Source organism: Polypterus senegalus, chromosome 12 (genome assembly GCF_016835505.1).
Source record: "Polypterus senegalus isolate Bchr_013 chromosome 12, ASM1683550v1, whole genome shotgun sequence".
NCBI lineage: Eukaryota > Metazoa > Chordata > Cladistia > Polypteriformes > Polypteridae > Polypterus > Polypterus senegalus.
Window position 1 is genome coordinate 46210849 of NC_053165.1, and position 25073 is coordinate 46235921.

Consider the following 25073-nt stretch of genomic DNA (forward strand, 5'->3'; position numbering starts at 1 on the left):
TGTGACACGAGTGCTCTTTCACCTTTATCCTTTGTTTTCTTGTCTTTGGATGAATAAAAGGGACAACCCTGTTGGCACCCTAAAATTTCTTTCTGAGCTGTCATTCCCATACCCGACCACAACATATATCAAATATACTGTATATTCCCTAATATATATTCTCAAAGATATACAGTACACATGAATCATTAAGCTTAAGATACTGGCGGTGGCTTTGAGTCTAGGGATCTGTGCCAGCAATCGGAAAGTTGCCAGTACGAATCCTGTAAACGGCCAGAAGTGATTCCCCTCTGTTGGGCCCTTGAGTAAAGGTCCTTAACCTGCAATTTCTCCATCCTGGGTATGATGCTAATCTGCACCCAGCCCTGCAAACAGATCCTCCAACTTGCAAGGAGAATTTGGTGATCCAACCACTGCAAAAAACCTCACACTGTTCCAGTTTGGTACCGAGGTGTCACCCGTTGCATGGCTGCAGTAGGGTCTCAATCCGGTAGTGGGTGCAGCAATGCCCTGTAATGCCCTGTAAATTCAGAGCACGCTCCCAACCTCTTTTAGTGTTAAGTCTTTTGTTCTGTTTCTTTTGTTCTCTCCCTGTCTTTCCATAGTTCATCTACAATACATAAGTACAGATGGGACACTGCAAGCTAGGATGTATGGAGTGTATGGATTAGAGGGAACAGGGGACAGGTTTGTAGGAAGAAACTCTGTGGGTGGAGCCTTTTCGGCATCGGATTTCACTGCTATTCACTACAAACTTTTTCACAAGTTGTCTCCAGATGAGTGTGCCCATTTGAGAATCACGTCTGGCCCTGTGCTCTAGTTTATACTGTCTATATTATGACCACTTACCCAGCTGGCAGTAGTTTGCCAAGGAAAGTAAGGGGATTACGATAGCAGGGGAAATTAAAAAAAAGGGCCAATCAGAAATTACTTAAAAAAGAGAAGCTCTCATTGATGACTGGTGAATGTTCTTCAGCACATCAATCTGGGTACACATATAATGGTGTAAATGAAAACAGTTAAGTAAGGAATTTTAAAGAATTGCCTGAAGGTTAGATTCTACTAAGCCAATATATGAACACAAAGGACCCCAAAAAGAGATACCTGTTCTCCTACTACTTACTATTGTGGTGAGCACACCCAAAATTAATAATAATTAACCGGTAACTGTGCATATAAATAAAAGACAAGCATAAGAGTGCATAGGAGAGGCTCTCAAGTTCAGTCCTGTGGCCACAGGGTCCTATCATGCCCCCAGTGGATGAAGAGTTTTGTTTCAACCAGTTTCACAGTCAATAAACTTAGATTTTACTCAGAATGGCATGAAAGGCAAAAAAACACCCAGTGAGTGCTAGTTCAGTTCTGAAGACAGAAATGGCTTGTTGATGACAGAGGTGAGAGGAGAATGGCAAGACCTATTCGAGTTACAGTAACAGAGGTAACCTCTCGCTACAAGTATGGTGAGCAGAAAAGCTTTTGACAATCCACATGTTGAACCTTGAAACAAATGGGCTACAACAGCAGAAGACACTGTCAGGTTCCACTCCTGTCAGCCAAGAACAGAAAGCCGAGGCTGCAGTGGATACCAGCTCACCAGAAATGGACAGTTGAAGACTGAGAAAAGAGGTAGTCTGGTCTGATGAATCTCGATTTCACACATTTCACTTGAGGCACACAGATGGTAGGGTCTAAATTTGGCACCAACATAATGAATCCATGCACTCAACCTGCTTTGTGTCAACAGTCCAAACTGATGGGGCTTATTTTATTGCCGTTCATTGGGTCCATTGTTATCAATCAATCATTACTTAAATAAGTGGGATAGTTAAAGGAGAATTTTGAGAAAATTCCTCCCGCCCCGTCCCATGATCTCAGGCATCCAGCCTTTGCTCTTCATGAATCTTCGCTCTTCATTCCGACATGTGTGTATAATTCTTGCTAACTCCAACCTCCCACTTTAGCTAGTGATAAATCCCATGGGCAACCGCCTCCTCCTGTAGGACTAGTGGCATATTCAGGGGATTAAGTCCCTAATAGGTGCTAAAGCTAACAACTCACCTGGCTTGAATACCATTGCTCATTTCAGTGTTTTTGCTGACCATGTACATCCCATCATGGCCACAATTTATCCATCTTCTAATGGCTGACTCCAGCAGGAAAGTGCACCATGTCGCAAAGCCAAAGTCATCTCAAACTGGTTTTATGAACATAACGATGAGTTCAGTGTTCTTCAGTGGCCTTTTCAGTCACCAAATCTGAATCCAAGAGACCACCTTTAGGATGTGGTAAAATGGAAGATTCACAGCATGAGTGTGCAGCTGACAAATCTGCAGAAATTGTGTGTCACTGTCATGTCATCATGGAGCAGCATCTCAAGGAAATGTTTCCAACATCTTGTGGAATCGATGCCATGAAGAACTGAGATTATTTTGAGAGCAAAGGGGTCCCAACCCAGTATTAGTATAGTGGTCCTGAGGTTTTGCACATTGAGTGTATAAAAAATTTTTAAAAATTCTATTTGGGCAAATACTTATTTGACTTTAATATTAACTTTTTAGGGTTGGCTCTGACAAAATGACACTTTATTTTATAACTAGTTTATTTATTAGCTTACAGCTTCCAAGAATATTGAAATGTTTCCATTAATGGCTAACTCGATTTATTCTCTGCTGCTTCAGGTTTTTAAACAAGTAGGCCAGTTTCAATGTGGAATTTACGGTATGGTGCTCAGAGTATTAAACTTTGACAAGTCTGGAATTTCTAGTTTAAATATTACTTGAGACTCATCCAGGGTTAACCTCTGCCTTGCACCCGTTGCTACCTTTTCCCCACAGTCCTGGGCCCGGAGACAGCAGGCTGAGAAATTGAACGGGATGGCATTCTTCTGCAGACAGTTCTGCACAATAATTGATGCATAGCACCATCTAGTGGTGACTCGAGAGATGAATGCCCCAGCTCGCACTTCACTGCTATGCAGTGGCTTATTTAGAGCAAATCGACAGGAATACTCAATGTTCTTTCTGGATACTTCGAGATGAGCTTCTGTAGGTTCAGACTAACTGAACAATTACTGTTCATTGATGATTAAAAAATGAAATAATGATATGATGAAGTTTAGCTTTTAAACTTTTTCACGTGATGGTAAAATGTTTTAGGATAATTTCTATAGTACTAGGGTGTTGTACTGTGTTAGCCTTTATGGATGTAATGAGAAGTCAAGCAAAATGTCCCCTTTTATTGGCTAAGTAAAAAGATTACAATATGCAAGCTTTTGAGGCCACTCAGGCCCCTTCTTCATCTTGCCTGGATAATTGTTATGAAAAGTAATATCTAATAAAAAAAATAATATTGTTTCTTTGTATCAGTATACTGCTGCTGGATTACGTGAATTTCCCCTTGGGATTAATAAAGTATCTATCTATCTATCTATCTATCTATCTATCTATCTATCTATCTATCTATCTATCTATCTATCTATCTATCTATCTATCTATCTATCTATCTATACTAAAATAAATAAATATCTATCTATCTATCTATCTATCTATCTATCTATCTATCTATCTATCTATCTATCTATCTAAAATGAAAGGTTTGCTTACAAACTGCGGTTTCATTGAGAAGGCACACTTTAACACCTGAACAAAGAGCAAATTTTACTGAAAACCTGCACAACTGGGATACTTTGAAATCTACATAGAATTCATTTTTCCTAAAATGGTCAGGCAGAGAAAGAGAAGGAACACGATTTGACAGAACTGGGGACGTGGTGAGGAGCCTGCAGACAGTACAGGGACACCCAGTTGCTCTGGTGTTTGGTTTCAGTTTCTCAATTTAACTTACCAAACTTAGAAATGGTGGTCATATAATCATAGTATTTCCTGTTGGTGGGTGACTTTAATAGTAATAGACATTTAAGGGCACATTGGGCAGCTCACATATCTGCCAATGATGAAGCACTGAATCTGAAGCATACACAAAACAGCCAGCTTAATCATTAAGCTCAAACAGGCCATTTGCATATTTTTTGTTCATTTTGACCGAAAGTCAAACTAATGAACAATAATCTTACCACCAAGATCTTCTAGGACTCTCTTGATCCAGGGGTTTCTTGTAACAGCCTTTGGCTTGGGCTTCAGGAAGTACTCAGCAGTAGTTTTACCAAAACATCTGTAGAGGTAAAGTACAGGAAGAAAATATCATCAATTAAAAAAATAAATAAATAATGTTTTTACAATGTTGCTATCACTGCATGAGTGCAATATTCTGCAAAATGCTTCTGCAGTCACCTAAAAGTGCCAAAAGGAAACAAGGTCATTGGGCCACCACCAGTCGCCACAAACTATTCAGTGAGTCACAGGAACTGCAGTGGAGGATACAACATCATTCTTCCATGAGAAGAGTCGTCATGTGGAGATGTGATGAGTGATGCGGAAAATGAATGCTTCAGAATCGGCTCCAAATGTACAATGAGGTTAAGATCTTAGTGAATCAGATGGTTTACACCATAGTCATTGTCTTCAAACCGTCTAACAGTCACTGACATTTTTTCAAAGGAAGTGTGGTCTTCCTGGTAGACTGACTCATGTACCAAAGTACAAGTCTTGTGTTGTCTTTTCCTGTTTTTCTTTATATTTCTAAGGGATAACTTAAAAGTACTTTTTGATTGTAAAGTAATGTATAATGACAAGAAATGTAATTGGAATAAGCAAATGCAGAGAGTATAGAGTGGAACCTCGGTTTGCGAGCATGATTCGTTCCGGAAACGTGTTTGTAAATCCAAAGCACTCATATATCAAAGCGAATTTCCCCATAAGAAATAATGGAAACTCAGATAATTCGTTTCACAATCCACAAATATTTATATAAAAATGATTCATACAAAATATAAAGTAAAAATACGTAAAACAAATTAACCTGCACTTTACCTTTGGAAAGAATCTTGGCTGGTGTGAGTGAGACAAGAGAGAAGAGGGTTATTGTGTAGGATGACTTTCACTCTAAGTAACCTAATTCCTGCTATTTGTTGGCTCACTGGAATCTTTTTCTTTTTTTGCGACTTTAATAAGGAGCCTATCCAATGACAGTTGCTTTTGCGTGAAGAGTCACTACACTTGGACACAAAATTTAAAAAATGCTTCACGCACTGTAAGAATTCTAAACTCTATTGGAATTCCCCCCCCAACGGGACAACAAGCGTCCCGAAGCAACCGCAGGCTCCCAGCGTTGTAGCAGTTCGTCGTTAAAGTGAATCAGAAAAGATTGCGGTCAAGCTATAAGTGCCTGCCATCGATGGGTGATGCAAGGAACATTATGAATGCAAGAGCACAGTATTACTTGGCCACTAACCTGGTCACGACGCTGCCTGATTGCTGTGTCTCTGTATAGGAGAGTGGTAGATCCCGCTACAATAAATACTTGTGCTGTTCCTGTTTCACGCTGAATAAAGCTGGTTTTGCTAAAGTACTGAGACTCAGCCTTGTGTTTTAGGGCGCCTCAGACAGTGACTCACACGTTACAGTACACACACACATGGTCACCATGCTATAGTAAACAGTACACGGTTGTACAGATGTTGACTTTATGAGTAAGGCACACTGACTGAGAACGAGCATGGGAGACGATTACCCACAATCCCCATGTGACGCTCGGCAGACAAAGCATATACATACTACTCGTATTTCAAGACCTTGCTCGTTTATCAAGATAAAATTTATTAAAAATTTTAGCTCATCTTGCAAAACAATCGCAGACCAAGTTACTCGCAATCCAAGGTTTTACTGTATACAATATTATTCTGTGTGTGATATAAAAATCAGTCAGCAGGACCTTCCTCAAAGATATCTTTTAGTGAAGTAGAACACACCTTACCTCCACCTAGCTACGTGAGCCCACCTTTTAGAAGGTCACAGGCGTGTCCAGCACTGGTCATTGTGGGTATTTTGTTATTGGTAGCTACTGCATTGTCATGGTATTAGAACTGGAAGTGTGCAACATGCAACTTAATGGATGTGACTTCTTAAATGTGAGCATTGGGCACTTCCTAGTTGTCCAAGATTACGGATCTAATCAAATCAACTTGTGCATGTGTTTCTGAAATTTTCGGTGTTCAAATTCAGGTATTGTTCTTTTGACTGTAATGTTTTAATATCATTTTGGGTTTTGGTGCTAGGTTTCATTATTTTTATGGTAAACAGTTTGGCTTGGTGTTCAGCAGACATCTATCTCCTTGTCCTTTTCTAGTTTGCTCTTGTGGGCTGCCATTTTTCCATCTGCTGGTAGAACAATATGTGTATTCTGTAGAGAAAACCAGAAGCCTCCATTACCTTATTACTTTCTCATATATATGGTATAGAGATGGTATAGGAATTGTGAAACAATTTGACCTCGAGATTTTGATGAGTCTGAAAACACCATTTTTGAAATGATGTCTGTCTGTGTGTAAACACGATAACTCGAAAATGCTTTGACCTTAGGTTACTGGGATTTTGTACAGCTGCTTTATATCAAAAATAAGGAATCCTTACAACAGAAGTGGTACTTTAACTTAATACTTTTGCAAATCTTCAAGTAAACTATGCTTATAATTACAGATAAATGACTCAAATTTTGTATAGATATTTATAATGATAAAAAGCAAACAGATATGAAATTTGAGAAAAATTACTCAAACAAAAGTAGCATTTTATTTAAACAACCATCCAAATTTTTTGTATTATGAAAATATAATGTGTACACGATATTAAAAACCGTATTCAATATAATGCACATTCTTTCATCCATCCATCCATTTCCAACCCGCTGAATCCGAATACAGGGTCACGGGGGTCTGCTGGAGCCAATCCCAGCCAAAACAGGGCACAAGGCAGGAACCAATCCTGGGCAGGGTGCCAACCCACCGCAGGACACACACAAACACACCCACACACCAAGCACACACTAGGGCCAATTGAGAATCGCCAATCCACCTAACCTGCATGTCTTTTGGATTGTGGGAGGAAACCCACGCAGACACGGGGAGAACATGCAAACTCCACGCAGGGAGGACCCGGGAAGTGAACCCGGGTCTCCTAACTGCGAGGCAGCAGCGCTACCACTGCGCCACCGTGCCGCCCTACATTCTTTCAATAACTATTATTAAATTTTTTAAAATTTATACATCATCAGTTTAACAATAACGTGTAAGCATTGAACATGCCGTGTAAATATAAAGATGTAATGGGAACAATAAGTTGCTACGAACCCATCGTATTCCTGGTAATACATTAATTTTATGATTTCCGCCATCATTATCATAATTAGCTAAATGCAGTTTTACCAATAGCAATTTATTGCAACAAATATTATATAATACTAACACTTTTTCTATGTTTTTAGGTGACTATAACTCTTTTTACTTTGAACGTAATCTAGGTAATGCATATGTAATCATGAAAAGATTCCACCACCGTTTTCGACCTCCCCAAGTGCGAAAATATCATTTTAATATAAAGTTTGATTATAAATAGAGAAAAATGATCATGTATCGGTATTATCAATTTGTTATGATGAGAAACAAAGAGATATTTGAAAATATTGCATAACTAGAAGTGGTTCGGATTAGCTTTTTCTCTATCTCAGTATACGAGAAAGTCAAGGTGGGGAAAACACACCCGATTCTTAAAACATTACAGCCTTATAGGTTATAAAAGTCAGACTGGTCTTTTTTTCTAAAAATTTTGATCTGTGAAATTTGACATGAAAGGGAAATTTCAGACATGTAGATCTGTTGAGATGGGGCTTCTCCGCTGCTGCACATGCAGGCTCTTCTTCTTCTTAGTTTTTATTGCACGCTCCTGTAGGGTCTGTGGTTGAGTAGGACTTTTGACACTCGTTTCGATAAAGGAATCTTCAGGGGCAACATCAACTTGTCGCATATCTTACTTGATTCTATCGAGTCAGTACTTTTTTGGTTTTCCACACGGCCACAATCATAAAGCCATCTTGGCTACTGAGTTGTCATCACTGTGGATGACATGGCCATACTATTGAAACCGTGCGATGTGCATCTTCTCATCAAGCGGCACCACGGCCATTACCTTCTGAATGTCTTCATTCACGATATGGTCCAATCTAACTAGGCCAGGAACCCACTTCAGCATTCATATCTCCATGATGTGCTCATGTTTGGTGACCAACATTCGGCCCCACACATGGTAACTGGGTGGACAGCTGCTTTGTACTGTAGATTTTTGCCCTTGAAGTAGCCCTTGCTGCAATGGCCCCGCTGCTTACTCCGCTACATTGGGCAACACTCGACTCGTTACTTTTTTCCATTTATACATTAAACGATATTTTTGCAAGAAAGAAGTTGCCAGTGGATCTGCTGCTTGACTGTTTCACCAATCAGACGTAGCCTTCCAGTCACATGACCACACAAACTTCCTGCGTCTTGCAGCCTGTGAGAGACATTTTAGTCATGCGGGGCTCCTGTTCACTGCTAAACGGTCACAGCTTCACTGCAAGAACCAGATCGTCGTTCCCAAGCCTGCCTTTCATGTCTTTTAACCTCATGTCTTTTCTATTTTTCTTTGATTCCCCCTTCTTTTTTGTACTGACCCGTGTATATACACTCCCATCTCTGTGGACCTTAATCACATGCCGCAGGAAGCCAATAAAACAATTGAGAACGATTGGACCCGCACGTGCAGGTGTGACTCGCTCCAACTACCTCATTAACTCCCCATGGTCGTGCAATTCCACCCATGGAGAGTGACACGGCTTTATGGATTTGAAACTGGCCTGCTACACCACAAAGTGCATATGCAGTATTATACTGTCAGTGTACAGGATATCTCATCACTGTAAGTAGTTTGCACTGTTCAAACATATGTTACCTACTGAAGGTATCGGCTTCAAAAGCTTTGTTGTGAAAAACTGAGATTTGGAACTTTGTGTTATTTGTGCATCCTTATTTTGTAAAGATGTGATTTATTTTTACTTATTTTTTTATTTTAGTATTTGGAAATAGCGGAATTTACACATTATTTTATATTTTTGTCTGTCTTGTTACAACATTTCTTAAAAATAAATCATTTATTATGTTCAAACAGTTACTCAGTATTTGAGTTGTCTTTTCACCAAGTACTTTTTTACTCTTACTTGAGTAATTTTTTGTATGACTACTTTTTACTTCTACTTGAGTAATATTATTTTGAAGTAAAACTACTCTTACTTGAGTACAATTTTTGGCTGCTCTACCCACCTGTGGGTGTTTGTTCCAACCCAGTTTTTTAATGAGGAGTTTTGCTTGTTAAGGATCGCCACCCATAATTGATTATTTTAGTCTTAAACAGCTGCTATCACTGCTTTTAATTGCTCTAAAATAGCAATAAGATGTAAATGACAAAGGAACCAGCAGTTCTCCATCTCGCTTGTTTCTGTTCATACCTGTGTGTACTCACTGTAAAGTATCTGGTTTAATAAAATATTTTGGAAGGAAACTGAAGACAAAAAAAGTGAATGGCTGAGTACTACGTGGGTTTCAAATCATTTAGATGATAATACTGGAAAGAAAATAAATCTATGATATAAGAACCTGACATTGCAGCGTTAAAACACTAACAAGCCATGAAATTAAATAGGGTCTGTGATTGGCAAGGATTGTTTTCTACTTGAGCAACTGGGTTGGAACAAAACTCTGCAGCCACTGCGGCGCCCCCAGGACAGGTGATGCTCACCCCTGTTCTATAGGATGAGGCACTGAGATACTTGCAGGATTCTAATTCTGGTCATAAAAGAGTTAATACAATGGGGCAATACCCATTCAGATTAGTCTAAAATGGTAACTTATTCAGGTTAACTGAAATCAAAGGTTCAAAATCATATTGTAACATGGGCTGCCAATGCCAAATTTACTTAACGTTTACTTAATGGAAAGAAAAAGGAAACCTGATTGGTTTGATAGTGTTTGGGGATTAGCTACTTAACAAACATATGCCATGTATAGATGGACTGTAAAGTGTAGTTGCCAGTTTATCCCCCAAAACATATGTTATGTCACTGTGCATCCCTACAGGATTGACTTATCCTGCCACTTTCCTGTCTGGCAGAAACATACTGTAAACAGACATTTTATTACATACAGTAAAATCCTGGTAAATGCCTTCAGAAAGAGCTGACCACACAGAAAGACAAATGTATCAGAGTAATTTTGTTGGTACAGTGGAAAAAGCTATGCGGTAACAGACACCAAGATATTTATAGTGTACAGCAGTGGTTCTCAATCTGTGGGGTGGGCCTCCCTAGGGGGGTGCGAAGATGTGAAAAAAAGAAAACAAGTACCGAGAATATGAAAAATACATCTATTGAAACCAAAACAAATTAATTTAAACTACATTCTGATACTAGAAAAATAAATATAGAGATAGATAAATGTCGATAAAAGTTAACTAGGTATAATAAAATATTCATCTATGATATATCATTAACTAAAAAAGAACAAACTGGTATTAGTGGGCTCCTTTCAAAAAACCCTTAGGGGGGCGCGATTAAAACTGTTATGAAAACTCGGGTTGCAAATACTTAAAGGCTGAGAAACACTGGTGTACAGAGTGTTGTTTGGGATCCTTTACGATGGGTAAATGTTGTTACCTGTACAAGTGCTGATGAAAGTCTGGCTTTTCTTCTAGCGATGGTTCTTCTTTCAGGGTTTCAAGCTGCCTGTGCCCACTCTTTAGTGTCCTCGCATTTAGCCCCTTTCTCTCAGGTAAGCTGGTCACAACCTCACTGACTTGCCAAGGCATAGTTCAAAATTAGGTGCAGATGAATCACTAAAAAAGATAAGCCAAAAATGGTTACCTCCAAACCAGCCATAATGGGTTATTAAAAAAAATCAGACCTGTGGGATAGTATCGGGTGTGTTTTTGCCTGATATTTACAATCCCAATTGAGAATCCAATCCATGAGAATTGTCTGCATCTTATCATCAGCAAAACCAAGATACTGATCATTGACTTTTGCCACATCAAAGAGCCTCTGTGTCCATTATCACGAAGTAGATGCAGAGGTGGTGCACTCCTATAAGTACTTGGAGGTCCACATCAGTGACAGGTTGGACTGGTCAAGTAATGCAGAGGAGCTTTACTTTCTTGTATATAAAGTATAAGGAAAGTATTGTAATCGTCCAAAGATTCAATGTTGAGATTTTGATGAATCTCAACGTTTTAGACCTCCGTGAGTTCGAAAATTCCGTTTTTGGAATTATGTCTGTGTGTGTGCATGTGTGTACGCTTGAGTACGCTTTCACTTAGGTCAAACAAATTTTGCATACAAATATTAGGTAAAAAACAGATTTCTATCAACTTTTGAGCTCTTTCCGTTAACTGGAAGTGGTACTTCTTATTCATGAAACTGCAGAGTCCGATTTATTCAACTTTACTTTTATAATAATTGATCAGTATATTATTAATTTGATTTGATTTGTTGTTGATGGTACTTTAATGTACATAATAAAAAAAATAATCATTGTCTTGCACTTTACTCCTCAAACATGCATCCCCATATCTGAGTATATGAGACAGTCTAGGGGAGACCACTCCCAATTTTTCTTAGGAGCCTACGCTCCTTTAATATGGGAAGTGACATCTTTCACATCTTCTGTAACTCAGTGTTGGCCAGTGCAATTTTCTATGCTGTGGTGGGCTAGGATGGTAGCATCACTTCTAGAGAGGCCAAACTGAATCAACAAGCTAATTAAAAAAAGGACAGGCTAAGGTATGGGAAACACTCTGTACCCCCTAGGGGCCGTAGCAAAGGAGAGAATTAAAAGAAAACTGAGTGCCATTATGAACAACACTGCACATCCTCTATCTAACAAACTAACACTGAGGACTTTCAGCCAACGAATTATTCAGCAGAAGTGTGTCAAGAAACACTAAGGGGGCTCCTTAATACCAACAGTAATACACCTGCATAATACCTCACTAGGACTGTGACAGCCAAGTCAGAGGTTTTCTTTCTTTTATATTATCTTTCTTTTTAGTCATTCTGGTCTGTGTTCAGACCATAAAGTGTGTGTGTGTGTGTGTGTGTATATATATATATATATTTACTTATCTATCTATTTATGTATTTTATTTAAAGAGCTTCCGTAAAAAGAACACATTTCCCAATGGGGACAAATAAAGTTCTATCCAATCTAATCTAATTTAAATGTTACAATACAGCTGCCAGTACAAAATGCACATGGGCCTAGTATACTTACATGGGAATTTATATGTATACAGTAGTTTTGTGTTGGGTGGCTTACTACAGCATGTCACATCCACAATCTGGCAAACTGTGACTTAAAGCACCTTTGGGATATCCAAAAAAATGGAACAGAATGCCAAAGAAAATGCCCTTTGGTGCTGTGCTACTGTATGGCAATTCTCATGTTGCTGCTTATACTCTTAAAAACCTTCTATGAGATTTCAGAAAACAGGCAAAAAGGCTGCAGTCTAGCACTGATATTTAATCCTGGTTAATACTTTGGTGGTTGCACTCCCATTTGTCTTTAAGCTCTTTTGACTTGTAAATCACTTTGGATGAAAGCATGTGTTAAACAAAATAAATGTAAATCTATTGTTGTTTCTCAATCCATTGCCTCCTTTACCAGGTTGTGGAGAGCTGCAGCCTATCCTGACCAGTCCAAAACTGGATACCAGCCCACCTATTCACATAACTAAATACCAGAACAAGATACTAATTAATCTAACCTGCAGGTCACTGGGATACTGGAGAAAGCCAAAGTGCCAAGCCAAAAATACTGAAACACGGGAAGAATAAGCAATACATGGGTGAACATACTGCTGCACACACATAAACACACACATACGCATACAAACACGCTGGAAACATGAGAAAAAGAAATACAAAGAAGTGGTAAAAAAGATACGAGGTGCATTCAAATATAAACAAGAATGTATGAGCTATGATTTATTTATTGAATACAATGAAACGAGTTACACATTGCTTTTCAATGTAGTCTCCTGCCACAGCAATCCACTTGTTCCAGTGCTCAGGAAGCTTCTTACTTCTAGAAGAGTAGAAGTCTTTTGACTGCATGGTGGCCCATTCTTGCACAGCGTCAATAACCTCCTCATTTGACTTGAATTTTATCCATCTTAAAAATTCCTTAAGTAGACTGAAGAGATGATAGTCCCTCTCTGAATGACTTGCACCAATCATACACTCTAGACTGAGAGTGACACTCATCCCCAAACTGATTTTTAAGTCTGGAATAAATCTGAGATGGAATGACTCCTTTATTTGTCAAAAGTCTAATATACTGCTGTGTACCTCCTGCTCTGACATGTTGATTACATCTGACAGGAAGGGGGGAAGAGCAGCTAGCACTACTAATGACCAGTTCATATATGTGTGTGTTTGTCCAATGAGTCAGGTCTACATTGCACTCTTTATATGAACAGGGCATGAAAATTCCTGTTTATAATTGAACACCCCTCGTATATATATACCATGTGTATATACAGCATATATATATATATATATATATATATATATATATTGTGAACGCTGGCCCTGGCACAGACAGACGGACATCATATTGTCACCACACACCATTTATTATGTACACTATTATTTACAAAGTTTTCTCACGTGCACCCCCAGTGCCTTCTTGCACCGATCTCCCCAAATCCAGGCCACACAGTCCTTTTGCCTTCCTGGCCGCCTCCCGTCCTCTCTCGCCAGTTCCGTCTACTTCCTCCCGACTTCCACCAATGACTGGAGGGAGGCGACCCCTTATATAATGCTCCCGGATGAGCCCCAGGTGTTCCCAGTATCCGCTCCTTGGCCACGCCCCAGCGTGGCGGAAGTGTCGGCTGTCCTCCTGGCAGCTCTCCGGGCGCCACATAAAGTCTTCCCCCCGGCACTTCCGCCACACCAGGGATAATTAGGCACTGGGGCGCCGCCTGGCGGTGGCCACGGGTCCCTACAGGGCTGGGCTTCCAAGCCCTGTACCCGAGGCCCCCTGCATAACCAGGACGGACGCCCCCACTCGGTCTGGAGGAGGCAAACGCCCTCCTCCGGTCCTCCAAGGCGTCCCAGCCGGGCTCCAGCCCCAGCCGAGGACCGTACAGGATAAACCGGCATCGGGGTGCCGCCTGGCGGTGACCACGGGCCCCTACAGGGTAGGGGGCACAATCCCTCCTCACGTCCTCCCAGGCGTCCCGGCCGGCGACCACACGGGATAAACCGGCATCGGGGCGCTGCCTGGCGGTGGCCACAGGCCCCTGCAGGGCTGGGCTTCCAAGCCCTCCACCCGTGGTCCCCAACAGAACCAGGACGGACGCCCCCTTGTGGTCTGGAGGAGGCACAAGCCCTCCTCTCGTCCTCCTGGGCGTCCCGGCCGGGGACCACTATATATATATATATATATATAGTCTTACATGCATTAATAAGTTACATAAAATACTATACAAGTCTGTAAAAAAAGGTTTATACAATGTGATATAAAAACAAGGCTCAAATAAGCTCATGTGGTGGCTGAAAGCTACAGTTTTACAGCTGAATCACAGCTTTCACAGACACTGGATTCTAAGTCAAGTGATATAAAAATTGCATTTTTTGTTCTATTGTTACTTGTTGGTTGTGAATAGTTTATTGTGAATTGTAGTTCTGTCGTGGCAAAAAATTCATCATCAAAAGGCATTTTACCTAAAAATAAAGGCTATTAGGACTCGGGATAGGCAGACAGAGTTTTAAAGCTTTATTGCAATAAAACAGCACAAAAAATAACAAGGACTCAACCCAATGCGGCCAAATTGAGCTGAGCCCTGAATATTACAGCAATCAGTTTTTATAACAATTTCTTATCATTTTGACCTCGTTCGATTAGCTCATTCTGCACCTGGTTTTACTGTCCATTATTCCTCTTGGTGTCTGTTTGGCTTATTTTGATTGGTCTAAGACTTGGTGGATGGCTTCCTCTTACCATCTTTGGGCTTTTCTTATGTCATTTCCTATCTTTAACAACCTCGGCTAAAATGAGCTCTTTTGCTCATTCTCCTCTGACTCCCTTCTACTCCTGTCTGGCCGAACCTTGAGTTCCCATGGGAACCCTTATTATCTCCTTACTTTCCTATCACTGGCCCCCTCGTGGTATTTTTACTTTTCTATGCTGTTCCTATTTTCTCTAACTGGCCAAGGCTTCAATTTCATATATGGGTTCCCTCTCATCATTTCCTTTCTTAAACCTTCCAAACTTTTTTATAATGGTGGCCTGAAGCTTAAGCTTTAATTAAAAAGAAATATAGTATGTGCTTTCATTTAATCATTGCTTGGCATGCTTGATTTGTCTTAATTTCTACACTAAAGTTAATTTCTAATATATTTTTCTAATATTAAGATAAGATATTTCTCTTCATGCATTATGTCAGTCTGACCTCGCTTACAGCAAAAGCCTTTTGTTTTCTTTCTGCTGCTTTTCCAATCCAGCTGACTTCATCACGTGCCTTTCAGAGCCATCTTCTCTGTGTTATCGTTTCCTTAGCTTCCTAGCCTTAAACACATGCGTTCTCAAACTCTTATCCTGCTCTAAGTTGGAATTTGTACGTCAATTTCTGTTCTTTCCTCACTCTGGAAATTTTGCTGTAAGCTTACAAATAATGCAATATAACTAATTTTTTAGTTAACTATTTGCTTGACCTATCTTATTTGCTTAACATTCTAATTTATGCTTAATCTAATATTTTAGAAGCTTTTGATTACTTTTTATGGCTCTTTATGTTAATTTGCTATTCTCTATGCTAATAAAAAATGTTCCTTCTACAGTTCATACTTCATAAACATAAAGGCTTTGTTAAAAGTACCCAAACGGAGAGATAAACTCTGTGTTAAACTCTCCAGCTAAAATTGTTGACTGCTCCAGATAAGAAGAGAGATAGCAGGTCATTGTGGAACTTTGTAAGTAAATTATAGTGTGAGGGAAATAGTGAATTATTATGTGTGAGGTTGTTTTCAGTGTAACATAAATGCTGAATATGTGTTTATTCACTCCATGTTTGCGTAATCCCTTTGCTCTGACATGTTTTTCTGGGTAAGTGGCTTTTTGCTTTTATTTACTTTTACAGTTAAGTTACCCCAAACAGCAGGAGAAGTGAACTGGTATGTCCCCGCTGTGACCACGTCTCTCCCAGCATTTCACTAATGTGTATTTGCTCTTTGCTATCAGGAGTGGATGCCAGATGAATAAAAGAAGAAAATACAAAGAATAAACAACTTGAAATAACCTTTTTGAAGTTGAAACAGTACAACAACAACAACATTTATTTATATAGCACATTTTCATACAAAAAAAATGTAGCTCAAAGTGCTTTACATAATGAAGAATAGAAAAATAAGAGACACATTAAGAAAATTAAAAAAGTCAACATTAATTAACATAGAATAAGAGTAAGGTCCAATGGCCAGGGGGGACAGAAAAAACAAAAAAAAAACTCCAGACGGCCGGAGAAAAAAAAAACAAAATCTGCAGGGATTCCAGGCCATGAGACTGCCCAGTCCCCTCTGGGCAATCTACCTAACATAAATGAAACAGTCCTCTTTGTATTTATGGTTTTCACAGAAGGATTTGATGATGATGATGATGATGATCACGTGGACTTCTGGCTTTTAGTCCATCAATGCTGGGGCATCATGGTGCTTTGAGTAGGTTGGTGGTGGCGCAGTTGTGGTGGTGCAGTGGTTGGCAGTAAACTAATCCGGAACTAAAGTTGCACAGAAGATTGAAGGTTTCAAAAATTGGCCAATGCTTTTCAATGGAAGTTTTCAAAATTTAAAAAACATGTATAGTGCACAGCATTAGAAACATCTGAACTTTCCCAACTCGTTTCCTTAAAGAATATGTCCACCAAATTTCAGTAAATTTGGTACACTGTGAAGCCGACAGATAGACAGACATGACGATGACAGTAGGTATTTTTCACATTATAACAACATGCAAATGCACCAGAAAGGTCCTAACTGGACAGAGTTGGTTCAGGGTGATCTCATGGTTCTTGTATGGCGATTTCAAGATTCTTGTTCTGTCTCTACAGCTCTCTTAAATCACTGTGTCTGTCAGAAGGCACTACAACTGATGCTTTCACAGGGACCGAGTTGTTGGTCATTTTATAACCAGGGGTTACTAAAACTCATGTTGGGATGGATATCACAATGTAACATTGCTGGAAACAGTGTTGGCGCAAAGTCTTTCATGTCGGTCAGGAAAGATCTAAGAAGCCAAAAGCAACAACACCACAGCACGACTAGTAAATCAGATGACAGGTCACCAAAATGCTCCACATTAGCAGTTGCCATCATCTGCAATGACGAGGCACAGTCCATGTGGACAAACAATTTGCAAAGTTGCCTAAGGCATCCATTTATGATGTTCATAACAATGTCTACAGTTGACCTGTCCGCACTGGTCTTCACTGGTGTCAGGTTTCGGCTGACTGGACAGCTACACATTGATGTTGAGCCATTAAAACTCCAGTAGTTCACTTGGGGTTGATAAACATTTGTTTCACTTATGGGGCTAAGGAGGGTATTCTCAAACAGCACACCACCAGGGGATGCTAAAGTGTGGGACACCATTACCTCCAACAGCCATTTGCTTCTGTTGCCTGCTAGTGGCAGTTTGACTGCAAAAAATACATTAACAGGACCCGATGACTCATCATGCAATCCTTCATGCCACTTCTGAATAATACCTGATGGCTGCCATCACCTGGGGTGTCTATAAAACATTCATTCCAAGTCGGCTCTATTCTCAGACCTGTATATAACAAGCCAAAGGTGAGATCTGGGGGCACAAAATCCCATCCATTCCAACATAAATATGCCACAGGGTACAATTCAAAGTAAGGTTGGCTTCGTTACCATGATGCATAGCTGCTTGTAAGGCCATTTAAGTGAGTTTTACCTGGTCCTAATGTCATCCACAATACTACAATCATGCAGGTCATTTGCAAGGGTAAACCACTACTTCTATCCATCCATTTTCAAACCTGCTGAATCCGAATACAGGGTCACGGGGGTCTGCTGGAGCCAATCCCAGCCAACACAGGGCAAAAGGCAGGAACCAATCCGGTTTCAACCCACCGCAGGACACACACAAACACACCCAGCACACACTAGGGCCAATTTAGAATCGCCAATCCGCCTAACCTGCATGACTTTGGATTGAGGGAGGAAACCCACGCAGACACGGGGAGAACATGCAAACTCCTCGCAGAGAGGACCCGGGAAGCGAACCCGGGCCTCCTAACTGCGAGGCAGCAGCACTACCACTGCGCCACCGTGCCGCCCCATCACTACTTCTATGCTCTATTATATTTTTCATCAGTGAATGCACAGTATATTGGTTATCTATTAAAACGACAAACATCACAGTCTTGCTAGGAACCATTCCGATTGTATATTAAAGGCTTACCTTTTAATATGAAATGAGAATTGAAGAAAATAGATCCCCTCTGCAGTTTTTTCTTTCTGGCTAAACTTGTCCCTGGGTCACTGTGTCCTATAGTGATTTTTTGGCCTCCCATTTAATGTTTGCAGGGGGCACAGTACAGTTTACACCAAAGGGTTGCCCAGCTGCCGAGTATGGAATCTCCTCCCTTCTTGTGCTTTTCTAATAATTCTGGAGGTGGGAGATGTGTAGTTTGTTGCATTGTGTGCTTAATGATTGACCCCAAGAATGAATGAGCGCTCATCTTGTAAATTCCAAGCAGTCAGGCAAAGAGCATTAAGATGGTTGAGTTCATAATTATTAACAGAGTGACATGGCAGTCTTAAACCGTAAAGGACTAGAAAAGGGAACCTACCACAGAAAAATCAGCTCAAAAAACAACATTAGAATGCAGATCATCAGGAAAAGCTTGATTCATCTTTTAATTATGGAATGCATTTAATCCTGTTTAGGTTCAAAGGGGTGGGGCAGCAGGAGCTTACCCTGGCAACACTGGTTACAAGGAAGGAGCCAACTCCTGATCACACCAGTCCATTGAAAAACTCAGTCACTCTTTTGAGGCTAAATTAGATCTGCTAAACTAACATACAAGACTTCAAGACATGGGTGGAAAATTGAAGCTTCCAGAGAGAAATCCACACAGATACAGGGAGAACCTTCAAACTCTACACAGACAGAATTCAGAGATGTGAGGTAGCACCACTAACCACAGCACCATTACCCTGTCTCAGACGACTTTGTGTTACCACTTTTTTTCATTCAGTGGCAATACAAGGTAAACTGGCATTGATGGAGGTTTATCAAACATGCCATTTCTGAAATGATAGCTCCTGTTTTTTTTAACTCTTTTGCATGAGCCTGCATACTGTATAATTTAACATATTATTATTTCACATACTGTACATGTTACAAAGCAAAGTCCTGCAAAGTATGATAACGCTCAAAGCAGCCAATTGCATGCATCGCCACATTGCACTGCAGCGCAAATGCGCTCAGCTGCCAGCTGAGCAGCTGCGGCAGCATCGGCTGGTCTCCGATCGGCTGATGCCGGCTCCTCAATCTCTTCCTCGATCTCCTGATCATTATCAAAGAAATCTGACTCTGACAAATCAGAGTCTGACTCCGAGATAATGCGCAAAATGTCTTCTGGCGAGTATTTTCTTTTTTGCACTCGCTTCGCTCCCGCATGAGATGTTGATGCCATCTTGCCTTTGTTTCTATTTGTTTACATATCGCAACTCACGCACACGCAAGGATTAGTTGCTGAGTCAACGAGTCTAACATTCCTCCAAGCAAAAGTGAATGCCTGTGACGTGACAATGAGTTTTGTTGCCATTAACAGCCGATTGTCGCCCTCTATCCCTGAATGTCAACATTTGTCGACATTCGCCCTCAGCCCCTCCCGTCGATAAAAGTCGACATCCGCTCTAAAAGAGTTAACAAGCCCTCAAAGTAAAGACATTTCTTTGCAATTTGATTCCTAACTACTAATAAGAAGAAACCTGTTGTGGGCAGGTACAAGGGGCACAGTAACCCAGAAAAGTGCTAATGGTGTCAGCAGGGTTACCCCTTTTCATTTGTGACAAAAATAACAAAGCAGATTGTGGTATAGCAGGTCCGCGGCTTCCAATAAAAAAAGCCGGGGATTTAAATCCGTATAGCGGTGCCGTTCTCCGTGGGCACGATTGCACGACCGTGGGGAGTTAATGAGGTGGTTGGAGCGTGTCGCACCTGCACGTGTGGGTGCGGTCGTTCTCGATTACCTCTTTGGCTTTCCCGCGGTGTGTGATTAAGGTGTTGCGCCCACAGAAGTACACAAGGGGTGTATATATGCGGGTCGAAACCAAAGAAAAGGGGAAGCGATAGAAATCGAAGGAAAGGAGAGGAGAGAGAGAGAGAGATTGAGAGAGAGAGCGGAAGTGGAAGCTGTTGCACTCTGGGGGCTATTTCGCCCCCACTGAATATTTGGGTAAGTGGGGTTAGCAAAGCAGGTGTCCTCCCGAGAGATCCAAGGAGCGACTACGGGTGCGCGAAGGATGAAGGGAGGAGAGCCAACCTCGGACGGTCTGGCAGTGACGTCGGCAAGGAGGCCAAGATGGAGGTTGGCTATAAGTACTTGTGGCTGTAGAGATCTCCACCGGCTGCGGAAGGGGTGAGCCGGGGAGAAAGGAGGGTGTGCCGAGATTGGGATGATAGAGGCTGCATTTTAACCTCGTATTTTAAAAGGATTTATTTATTGATAATTTTTATCCCCACTGGACACTTGGTTTGATGGAATACTTATTGAAACTGATGCACTGCACTTTTTTGTTTTGATTATTGTTATAATAAAAGCACTTTGGCACTTTATGGATATCCCCTGGGTTCATTTGAGAATTGTCCTCATTTGTCAGCTCATCTCGGTGACATTACCAATGGTGCTGGGTTCAGGGCCCCCATAAGGACGTTGGGAGCCTGAAGAGAACCCATAGCGTCACACAGGTGCTTGTGAGTGCAAAACTGAACATAAATCAAAGTAACTGTTCTTTTAAGGATCACGGACCCCCATACTATAGGTTCATCTGGGCCCAAATGAGCCACCCCCCTTCTGCAGCATTAGGCTTTTACATCTATCCATGGTGAAAGGGTGGGATTAGTTGCCCTCTAGAGATATTAGCAATAGCTCCACCACTCACCCCGGAGGGTATTACATACCATTGTCGAACTCTGATAGTGTCCATCAGTCAACACTGTATTTTTAAAATTTAAGAAATAAGTTACATTTTTAGAGTGTTATAAATTTAGTTGAGAGTCTTGGGATTTATTCTACATTTCCAAAACCCTTTGCACACAAAAGTGCTTTGAGGCTTCTGCCTTAAATGCACTTGCCTTAATAACTCACTGGTGTCATCAAATATGTGATTTTATGTTTAATTGAAATAATTCACAATAATAATGTCTCTCTGGCAAGATGATCATCTTTCTCTGCTGTCAGAGGAGCTGCGTAAACTCTGCATTTCAATGGCGGCACTCTCTGAGGTGTGCAGACCAGGGACTGGCCAGATCTCTGTAGGTGGATACACCTTTTATTGGTCTGGTCGGTCTGATGGCTGTCATACTCGGGGAGTAGCTGTTGCTGTAGCAGACTGGCTTCTTCCGATGGTATCCAATGTCACTCCTTTCAACGAGCGTATTATGGGACTCGCATTACGGTACTCCCTGGGTGCCTTGTCTGTTGTCTCAGTGTATGCTTCGACCACGGTGAGTGATGTCTCGGCGAGGGAGACATTTTATTCACAGCTTCGCTCGGTGGTTGATGGGTGCCCACAAGGTGTCACTCCTCTTGTCATGGGTGACTTCAATGCAACCACTGGCAATGACAGGGCTGGCTATGAGGATTGTCTCGATCCCATGGGTCTGGTGACCGTAGTGAAAGTGGCTCCATGTTCCTTGACTATGAAAAAGGTCAGGGGCTGTGAATCGCTGGATTCTGGTTCCAGCGCCCTGAACCGCATCGTTGGACTTGGTACTTCAATACTGGTGGTGCGGTGAAGGAGATCGATCACATCCTCGTGGGCAGACGCTGGAGGCTCTTACAAAAATGCAGGGTCTACAGAAGTGCCCAGTTTGTGAATTCTGACGACAGACTTTTTGTTGTTACTCTTAGGATCCAGCTTAGGTCCAGTAGGTTACCAACTACTAGGAAAATGAGCCTGGACTTGGGCAGACTCCAAGACCAGGCTGTTTCTAATGAGTTTGCACGCAGTTTATGTGAGGAACTTTTAGATTTGGATACGACTGCCGATCCTAATGTGATGTGGGAGACCTTCTGTGACAAGACCCTGAAGGTTGCTGAGGGTTGTGTTGGTGTTACCAGTGTTCCCAGAAGGAGGTGTTTCATCTCACAGGGCAACCTGGATACTGTACTGTACTGTACTGGGAACTGAGAAGGACGGCTCTGATGGCAGATAAAGAGGCGTTTGTTAGAGGAATCTGTGAGCAAGTGACACACCATCTGTGGTCTATCAACCCACGTCCTGCTTGCAGAGGAACTGAGGCATTACGCACATCTGAATCTGTTCCTTGGAGAGTTGCGTTCAGGTCGGTTGATGGAATGGTCCTTACGGATGACCTTGCAGTTGTGACCCGCTGGGCTGGCTACTTTGAGCAGTTGTTCAAAGCTGATCCTCCAGCTAGGACGTGGATATCTCTGGATCCACAGATCTTGAGGCTGATCCTCCGATTAGCTGTGAACCACCCATTCTCCCTGAGATTGCACAGGTGGTGAACCAGCTAAGGGGGGGAAAGGCTGCAGGGATCTGTGGTATCCGGGGTGAACTTCTCCGGGCTGGTGGTAAGGCTGTTCTCCTGGCATTGCAAGCAATCTTTACTTCCATTTGGGAAACTGGCATCAGCCTAACTGACTGGAAAACAGGACTTGTCGTCCCAATCTGGAAAGGGAAGGGTGATTGCCTGGATTGCAGCAACTACAGGGTTATAACACTGCTCTCAGTGCCAGGTAAGGTCCTTGCTAAGGTCATCCTCAATAGGATCCGTGATCACTTGCTCACCTACCAGCGACTGGAAGAGTATGGTTTTACACATGAGAAGTCTACCATCGACAGCATCCTGGCACTGAGGGTTCTTATGGAGCGCAAATGCGAATATCGGCAGAGTTTCTTTGCAGGCTTTGTCGATTTTCACAAAGCATTCGACTCAGCTGATCGAGCTGCCCTGTGGGACATCCTGAGGGTTCATGGGATCCCCTCGAGGTTGCTGGATATCATGGTACACTGGTACTGTGAGTGCTGTGCAGAGTGGAGGAAGGACCTCTGCATTTTTCACAGTTGATGGTGGGGTTCATCAGGATTGTGTTCTTGCTCCTAATCTGTTCAATGTTTGTATGGACTGGGTGTTGGGCAAGGTCGTGGGGTCCAGCAGCTGTGGGGCATCTATTGGTGAAGAAAGATTCCTGGATCTTGACTTTGCTGACGATGCTGTGATCTTCGTGGAGTTAATGGAGGCTCTGATCGGGGTGCTCGAGAGACTGAGCGAGGAGTCTGAGTGTCTTGGCTTGTGAGTGTCCTGGATGAAAACCAAGATCCAGGCCTTTAATGACCTCTTGGGCACAGCCATCAGCAGTATGTCTGTCTGCGGTGAGAGTGCCGGCCTTGTCGAGAGGTTTACTTACCTTGGCAGTGACATTCATGTCTCTGGTGACTCTCCCTGTGAAGTCAGTAGATCGATTGGGAGAGCATGGGGGGTCATGAGGTCGCTGGAAAGGGGTGTGTGGCACTCCCGATATCTATAAAAAAGGATGAAGGTCCAAATCTTTAGAGTCCTGGTGCTTCCTGTCTTGCTATATAGTTGCGAGACATGGACGCTATCCAGTGACCTGAGACGAAGACTGGACTCGTTTGGTATTGTGTCTCTCTGGAAAATCCTTGGGTACCGTCGGTTTGACTTTGTGTCGAATAAGCGGTTGCTCATGGAGAACCCAAATGAGGCACATTACCTGCATTGTGAGGGAGCGTCAGTTACGGCGCTACGGCCATGTGGCGTGTTTCCCCGAGGGTGATCTGGCTCGTAAGATCCTCATTGTTGGGGACCTGAGTGGCAATAGACCTATTGCTCAATTGAAAGAATCCTAACTCACTTCTTAAGTCAATGGGCAACTGATGTTTTATACTGTTTGAAATTAGAAAAAAAATCTAATTCTTACTTAGGGGATCTGTATAAAACTTTTCCAAATCCTGGCAGGATCTAATCAATAACATTATAGAATAAGCATTTAAATTGAGGAAGTGGATTCTTTCCCCTCTTTTACTCCATTTATACTCATTTATTAATTTATCTATTTACTTATTTACTATTATTATTACTCAGGGGTGGGGGTTGATTTGTTTCAAACCTATTTTGAGTGGCGTTTAAGTGTAACATATCCATCATTATTTCTGTGTTGAGCCAGCAAGCAAACAACAAAGAGTAAAATTGCACTCTTAATGCGCAGTGACTTTTATTTAATTAAAATGAATCAGTTGCCATGATGCCAAAAACAGTAAAAGGCTGTCAATGTTTGTTTCCCCTCACTGTCTTCCTGTTGTCATGTCTGTATTCTCTATGGACAGCACTTATTTTTATTGGAATGTTCTCAGCAATGTAAATAAAAATGCTGTTTTATTTAAAATCACTAATAAATAGAAAAGTTTTTCCTACACAAGACTTCCAGCTTGTAAGTTTAGCAGGTTTACCTTAAATGGTAAAAAGTAAAGAAGCAATGAGTGTAGGTGGCATCTAATTACCTGAAAAATCAGCCCTTCTGCAAGTCACAGTTGTAAAGCCATTCATAAAACTACAGTTCACACAGAATCTGGGGGTTTGCTTTTTCATTTCATTTTTTTCATATGTTATCACAAAAAGAAGTTCACAGGGAATTAATATGCAGTGTATACCGTAAACTTAATATACTGAATTAATAATATGAAAGTATTCACCCCCTTGGAAGTCATGTCATTTTCTAATCTGCTTCAGTCCAGATCAGAAGCTATCCTAGCTAGGTGCAAGGCAGAAACAAACTCTGGGTGGGGTGCCAGTCCAT

The 25073-nt window shown here is 41.5% G+C and overlaps 1 protein-coding gene across 1 annotated transcript in view; it reads right to left on the reverse strand.

The window, feature by feature from the left end:
* LOC120541134 overlaps positions 1 to 18615 on the reverse strand; it is a 44816-nt gene extending 26201 nt beyond the window's left edge. The window contains exons 1-3 of the mRNA XM_039772482.1: positions 18461 to 18615; positions 10633 to 10811; positions 4073 to 4170 (exon numbers count right to left, since the gene is read on the reverse strand). Coding sequence (XP_039628416.1) covers positions 4073 to 4170; positions 10633 to 10784 — 250 coding nt within the window. The 5' untranslated portion in view covers positions 10785 to 10811; positions 18461 to 18615. The remainder of the gene's footprint in view (positions 1 to 4072; positions 4171 to 10632; positions 10812 to 18460) is intronic.
* Between the last annotated feature and the right edge of the window lie 6458 nt (positions 18616 to 25073).